This window comes from Plectropomus leopardus, chromosome 18, assembly GCF_026936395.1.
Source record: "Plectropomus leopardus strain MGB_pleo_1.0 chromosome 18, ASM2693639v1, whole genome shotgun sequence".
Classification (NCBI taxonomy): domain Eukaryota; kingdom Metazoa; phylum Chordata; class Actinopteri; order Perciformes; family Serranidae; genus Plectropomus; species Plectropomus leopardus.
In genome coordinates this window covers 1,492,254-1,500,135 of record NC_142193.1, presented here as the reverse complement: position 1 = coordinate 1,500,135, position 7,882 = coordinate 1,492,254, and the positions used below count along the sequence as shown (strand labels likewise).

At 42.8% G+C, this 7,882-nt stretch overlaps 1 protein-coding gene across 1 annotated transcript; it reads right to left on the bottom strand.

The window, feature by feature from the left end:
• LOC121956075 (uncharacterized) lies at window positions 1-7,757 on the bottom strand. Its single transcript, XM_042504164.2, has 5 exons — window positions 7,624-7,757; window positions 7,222-7,316; window positions 3,482-3,641; window positions 3,239-3,362; window positions 1-1,671 (listed from the first exon to the last, which is right to left on the bottom strand). Exons 2-5 carry the CDS (start codon window positions 7,312-7,314, stop codon window positions 861-863), a joined length of 1,188 nt encoding a protein of 395 aa, XP_042360098.1. The 5' UTR covers window positions 7,315-7,316; window positions 7,624-7,757; the 3' UTR covers window positions 1-860.
• Between the last annotated feature and the right edge of the window lie 125 nt (window positions 7,758-7,882).

Genomic DNA, 7,882 nt, shown 5'->3' with positions numbered 1-7,882 from the left:
TGGTGGAAATATCATCTTTAATCATCAGTAAATACATCTCAAACCATTGTACCAAAAGTCTTTTAAAGTCTTTTAAAATAACTGCATTTTACAGGATAAGATGTCCACTGTCAGTGGGTCATAAACAAGATAGATTTGTGTGGAGGTTTATTGTCCAGTATACCTCTTATATTCAGCTCTGCAATAAATAAATAATTAAATAGAGAACTTCTGGATGTATAGGCCATGTATGTGTGGTTTGGTTTCAATTTGACAAACATGCACAGACAAAAATCCCTCTTTTCCACCAAATGAGCTCCGGTTCTTGAACTGGTTCCATTCATGATTCTTAGAACCTTATCTGAACCAGCCCGCATTTCCACCTCTTTTGTGCAGAACAGTTGTAATGAAGGATGCATCATCAGATCTTGCACATTGTACAGCTGAAGGAAACAATAGTGACAGAAGTGCAGATTATATTGATTACCTGTGAATTTTTGTTCTGTTATTACAGATATTCATTTTTATCCCCAAAATTAAGCATGAAGCAAATATTACTGAGACCACTGCACGCTCACTTTGTCTTAAAGTTTTTAAATAGACTTCTCAATTGTTGCCGTCTTCATTTTCTCTTTCCAGTCTGTAAAATATCACAATCCCAATGATGTTATCACGATTTGCACTTGCACAGGAAAACCTGCTATTTTTTGGTTCCAGCTAAGAAACAACTTTTTGGGTTCTGAACCAATTTATTTTTGGTTCCAAACTCTCAGAACTGTTCAAAATGAGCAGGGGGACCTGGAACAGAACTGTTCCATGAGGGTGGAAAAGAAGTCAAACTGACACAAGAAGCATCCGCAGCATCAGCGGCTCCTGTCCCCTCAGCACCTGTACGGCAGGACCGGCTGTCCCATCCTGACCGGGACAAACACCCCTCCCAGCAGCACCCTTTCCCCCCAGCCCAGCAGCTTGTTGAGGGTGAAGCTAAAGGGTGACAGCAGGCCTGGCTCCTTCACCTCGCCTCTGCTGCACCTGCTGTGGGAGGGGCTCTGCTCCCTGTGGGTGTCCTCTGCCTGCCTGTGGGAGACGGGCTCTCTCTGTGTCTTTGCCTCTGGCTTATCAACTGTCTCCTTGTTGTGGAGCGTTGTGGACGTGGTGCTGCCTGGTGGTTGTTGGCTGCTCTTTGCTGGGGAGGGAGGACAGATTCCCAGAGGGGTCAAAAGGAGGGTGAGGCTTTTGCGTTTCTCTGATAGAGCAGCAGAGGCTGCTGGGAGTTGTGTGGGCTTTGCTGCTGGTCGGACTGTCTCACAGGGACTCGGAGCTGGAGGCTCACATGGTGTCTGGACCTGCTGCCAGTTTTGATTAAGAGTCAAATGAAGTTTCCCTGACAGGGAGGGCCGCTGCTTCCCTACTGAGTGTGTGTGTCCCTGTTGTGTGTTAGCTGTGCAGCTCAAAGTCTTGGTGTGTTCCTGCCTGACCTCTGCTGGGTCGCTGGTGTCAGCCTGACAATTCACATTGTGACTGCTGTTAGTGTGCTTCACGCTGTCACTGATGAATGGAGGACGGTTGTCCAGCTGCTGGGTGAGGAGGCCGTCCCCAGAGGCCTTCTGGCTCAGTGTGCCCTGGAAGTGCTGCAGCTGACCCAGGAAGTTGAAGTTTGGGGAGATGGTGGGCCGGCGCTCTTTCACAAACCTTATAAGGAAACAGACAGGAAGTGGGTTATGGCTCCACCTGCTGTAGTTGATATTCCACACTGATCTACAGCGCAGTCAGACAGTATCAGAGCAGTGATGTCATACATTAAGTGGAGCGCCGGTGGGGGCCAAGGGCCCATGCATGGGGGGGCATTTTTAACATCAATACGCAACAAACACATACGAACAAAACGTCATCCACCCCCAAGCTGTGGTGGTAAAAGCGAAATGTAAGAAAAAATCGAGCTCTCACTACAGTAGCTTTTATGTGTGTTGGAAAAAGCCTGAGAAAGAAGAGGAGGAGAATGTGGATGCGGTTATGGCAGGAAAAGAGGACAAGTTGGCATGCCAATTTGGAACAAGAGCTCTGAGTAAGCATTAGCATCTATTAGCATTTAGCAGTGTGCTAAACTATGCAACATTTCAGGCTGCATTTTTTTTGGTTGGTCAGTAAACGTAGGTCTTAACAGCAGTCACACAGTGAGACGCTCATCCTAAATTTCTGACACTCAGAATTTAATCCCTGGCTGTCTTTGATTGCACGACCATCACATGCCGTCCTTGAAACTCTCTCACTGTGCGACATTATTACCACTGTTTTAGAGCCATGTGATAACACCACGTTTCTATCACAGTGGTCATCTTTGCATGAAGAGTGAGAAAGTTTGCATAGGGTGGGAGGGAAGGGAGGTGATCATGTCAAACAAAGACAGAACTTTCATTTGGAACCAAAAGTAACAAATAATGATGTGAGTTAAGAAGAACAGGAGGAGCAGTACTGAGGATCGTTGGGTGGCCTGCTTTGAAACCAGCTCCAGTTACATAAGAATGAGGAACAAACATTTTATTTCTGTTAAAAGATTTGTACAGTAGCTTATGTTGGCGTTTGTCCGATACAATTATATACTCAAATGGACAACTGAGGAGAGAAAGGACTGTGACTTAACATTTTGGCATCAAACAGACGTCGAAGGGGAAACATTGGCATTACGACACTTATATTGATAAATAATGTATTGTATTGGGGTTTTTTTCCACACTGACTTTTTTTTGTAGACTTTTTTTTTTAGTGGTGACTACTTCCAGTCACATAAAAAAAACACCCTCTCTGCAAAAGCACTATCACGGAAAATAACAAGTGACTGAATGAATATTGAACTGAATATTGTCACTGATACTGAAAATATACTGTCACTACAAAAGCACTAAAAAACACCATCACCGAAACAACAGACTGAAAAACACTGTAACTGTCTCTGAAAGAACATGACTGAAAAACACTGTCACTGAAAAAAACACTGTCACTGAAAAAAACAATGTCACTGAAAGAAAAAATCCTGATGCTGAAAAAACAACTGGAACGTGCAACTAAGAAATCAATCACAGGCTGGAAAAACCCTGCAGACAGACAGCTGTGGCAGTGAATGAACACAGTGTCACGCTGTAACACAACAGTCACACCCCAAAGCGACAGTCCCTCATCCATGCACAACAGGTGATGATGACACTGGCAGATGGAATGAATAAGACCAAGGCTCAGATCCAGCCCCAGTGTGAAGGTGTACCTGTAGGCGTGGTCCAGGTCCATCCCCAGGCTGTACATGATGTAAGCTACAGCCAGAGCCGGGGAGCGAGAGATCCCTGCTGCACAGTGAACCAGCACGGAGGCACCGGAGGACATGGCTGCATCTGAACACACACCACACACTGACAGTTAGTCAAACTGTACAGCGACAGGCAAGCAGCAGGTAACTATCGTTCAAATAAGCCGGTCACATGATCGTGAGTGAAGAGTGAAGAGTCCTGACCTATGAAGTGCAGAGCCTGTGGGATCCAGGGCAGCAGGTCGTCCCACAGGGAGTCATCGATGGGAATGCGAAGGTATCTGGAGCGAGGCAGAAAGGAGGGCTGGGGGCTGCAGCGGCTCACACTCAGTACATAGGAGATACCCAGAGAGGCCAGCCGCTCCTACACACACACACACACACACACACACACACACAAGCACACACACACACACACACACACACACACACACACAAGGTTGACAATGAAGTAAATTACTGGCATTTTTCATGAAAAGGAAACTAGTCTGTATTTTCTTTCAGTGATGTTTCTCTATTTAAGATCTTTGGTCTGGGGCTGTAGTGAGGTCATAACATTCAGTTTACTGACACTATAAGTACTACTACACAATGGTTGAAAGTGACTTTTATTTATACTGCACGACTCTACGTTACATTTCAGAGGCAAATTTTGTCCTTGTTGTCCTTGTTTCTCCACTACATTCCATTGAGATGTCTTCCTTTCAAATTCAGATTTCACAGACATAGGTTACAATGAGCTCCACCTCAACCAAATACACCAGTAAGATACTGCTTACACATTAATAGTCCAGTGTGCAGGATTTAGGGCTGATTAGGGTTAGGTTTGATTAACTCCCGGTATGAACTCTCATCATTGTTTGTAATACGGCCAATGATGGTGGTGTTGTCAGCATATTTCACAACGGAGTTCTCCTGATGTCTGGGAGTGCAGTCATTGGTGTCCAATGCGAACAGCCCTGGGGCGCTCTGATGTTGAGCACTAATATAGAGGAGGTGTGACTGCCAATCCAAACTCTCTGGAGTCTGTTTTTTGAGGAAGTCCAGTATCCAGTTGCAGAGTGTTGTACTGAAGCCCAGAGCGTTAATTTTTCAAATCAGCTTCATGGGAGAGATTGCGTTGATTACTGAGCTGAAGTCAACAAACAGTGTCCTGATGTAGCTGTTCTTATTCTATGTTAAACATATTGGCAGAAATGGAATATAATATAGGAACTGATGTGTTTTTGTACGATCAGAATGAGCCGTTCATATGAAGGAGTGGCTCCCGTAGATGTAAAAAGAGACCTGGATACAGCATTGGTGGTGGGGCCCCGTTCATTCCTCTAAAAGTTGTTCAGTGGTGCATGAAGCCACAGTGGTTCAACTGTATTAAATTACCTGGATGATCTGGGGATTGTTGGCTTACAGAGCAGGCCAATACACACTTACAGAGACGAAGTGTAACCAAGCACTGCTGAGCGGCCGACCTCCAGCAGCCAAAAAACTTCCACTTTAGCGCTTTACTAATATGAATGGGGATAAAATAAAAATATCTTGCAGCTCTATTAGACTTTCTAAATGTTACTGGACAGAATGCATCAAATCCTGATGGTGAAAGAGTCATTACATGACGGTGTGACCCTTAAAAAAATGTATTCACTGATTTACAACGCATCATGGACTGGTAATTGCAGTATCAATGTTTGGCTACTAGGAAAACTGGCTTCAAAGGCTTCCCGGGTCCTGGTGGGTCCTATTCAGAGACTTTAATAAAAAAAATTAAAAAGATGGCGCCTATCCATTCCTATGGAGCTGCTCGCCTGGCGCATTTGCAGAGAAAGTTTTACAGCTTCCGAGTTTACTTCTGCGGTCCCACCCTAGAGTTACTGCTTACGTCATAAAATTTACATAGAGTGGTGAAGTAATAAGTCCTAAAACGCGGAAGTCTGTTAGCCTTTTAGCACTTCTGGTTCCGTCGCCCTAAAGTCTATGGTTTTTTTGAATAGGTTTTTGGTAAAATACCTTAAATAAGGTCTGTGGTTAACAAAGGCTAAAGATATTGAGACGTTTCTCACTGCAACGTAAAATACATCCGATAAACCCAATTTTTGAACTTTTAAAATTTTACTCGTCTTAAAAAAGGCGGTTGCTAACAAGTGGCTAAATGGGACTACAGTGTTTGTCGGGGACATTAGATGTCATCCCACCGGACACAGAAATTCATTAGACCCACTTGTCCGCCTTTCCAGCATTATAGATTTTCAGAGTTACATTCTTGTAGATATATCTGTGTAAGATATTTTTCAATCGTGTTTTAACATGTTTTTACAGTGTTTGTAGTTGTGAAGTTTAAGTTGTGCGATCGCAATGTAGTTCATATATAGCCTAACAATAGCTTATTTTTGGCGATAATCGCAAATCCCATTCAAAAATCCTCAAAGGTTTTTGCCGAGGGAACCAGTTCGTTCCGACTTCCTGGGTGGCCTACAAAAATGCGTCATCCCTTCACCACTCTATCGTGATGATGTTTTTCTCAGCTCTGGAAAACTTTTTTAAGTATAAAACCTCAATGGCTCAAAAGATCAGAATAAAAAGGATTCACAGTTGGCCTTGTTGCAGTTGGTGTCTAAGAACAGAGGGAGGTTGTATGCTGTGAAGCCTTCTAAGGCAAACTGTGATTTGTGATAATGGACTTTATAAATAAATGATCTTGACTTGACTGGCAGCAGTTTTACAGACAACACTTCTGTAATGAGGTCTGTGGGGAAAATGCTTTCTGGGCCACAGGGGATTTTATTTCTGCAATACTGCGAGTGGCCACTGGGAAATATTTGCCCAAGGCTGATCAGCTTTCCTGGGGGGCAGGCCCTCTTCTACTGAGTAGCTCTCCATGTTGTTTCTACAGGAGCCCAGAGCAGACAAAAACAAAAAAACAAAAACAAAACCAAGCTCTAGATGTTTCCGTGTTGGCCACCGTATTTCTCCTACAGGCTTGGCACACAGAAGGAGTTTGAGTTCTGAAACCTCACTGCTAAATGCCACTGAATCCTACAGACTGGACCTTTAACCCTTTAAAAACTGGGCAAAATGTCTTCATTTATTTAAAAACATGGGAAGAAGGCAAAAAAGAAATGACCCTGAAATTAGCAAGAAATTAGTGAAAAGTTAAAAGATAATTGCCTAAGAATTATCCCCCATAACAAAAAAACATAACAAATAAAATGACCTGAAAAAACTACATACATTTAATAAAATAAATTTTAAATATATAATTATGATAACTAGAAATAGCCTACAGTTCAATTTAAGAGACATTTCTTATCACTTTGCTCACTGCCTTTTATTGTTTGTTTTTTTGCTTTTTTAAACTCCAAATTAGCAAGAAAGGAGCATGTTTTAAAAGAATGAAGAAAATAATACAACCAAAACAATACAACAAGAAAAAGAAAGTAAGAAAAACAAACAGGCAAAGACAGTAACCAAGGCTGAAAAAATGTTTTTAAAATGTGATAATTCTGTAACATAATTTTAAATATGTAATTATGATAATTATAAAATAGTATTATCCCCAGCTTTTTCTTTTTTCCTTTTTTTCTAGCTTTTGAAAATATTTTTCTAAATCTACTGTTTTCTCGCAGTTTGTGAAACATCTTTTTCCATGTTTTTTCAAAGAAATCGCACCAATTTGCTTAGAGTTCAAAGGGTTAAATATTGTGAAAGGCGTCAAGAAGCAGCACAGTGATGACGCTCCAGGTTTCGAAGGGTTAATGCATCAGCGATAACAACACAACAGACTAATATCAAACAATACAAGAACACTGCTGCATCATAAATACATTTTTCTTTTCATAATTTTATATCAATTCACTTAAGCACAGTGTAAAATGTTGGACTTTTCCAACATCACTGTTCGTGATGAATTTGATATTTTTTCTACATCAGTTTTTCCTCTCCAGTCTCACCTGCGTCACGTCGCTCTCCGCTCCGAGGTAGAGCCGCGGCAGGATGACGGACAGCTGGGGCCGCTCCGCCTCCCTCTCCCGGGACCAAACCATCTCTGCAGCATAACACGGATCACAGGGATTACAGTGAGACATGGAGTTGTTGTTGTTGTTGTTGTTGTTGTTTTTTCTTCTTTGTTGACATAGGACTAAACTGTCTGTATTAATGCCCCAAATGTTGCTGTGTTCTGCAAGAACGCAGGAGGAGCGCGCGCAGCAAACTCCCTGCAACTCTGTCTAATCCGAACACACATATCAGACTGAAAAACAAGCAGCATAGTGTGAGGACATGCTGCGTTTTGTTTGAGGAAGACTTTTTTTCCCATTTAAAAGGCAAAATTCTGCTTATTAATTATTACTCACTGTTGTTGTCCCTGCGTAAAGTGGCCGTATGTCTCCTGTGTCTGCAGCAGAGGTCCACGGCAGGCCTCAGTCCCAGCTCTGTGTCCACTGCTGCTCTCTGAGAAAAACTGTCCACTGCTGTTCTTTGAGACAAACGGTCCAGTGCTGCTGCCGCTGCTGTTGCTGCCTCTTCTGTCCTCACTCTGCCTGCACACACTGCCTTCTAAGCGATGAGCTCATCCTCTTTCCAACAATAGCTCCTCACTGGATGATGTCATCT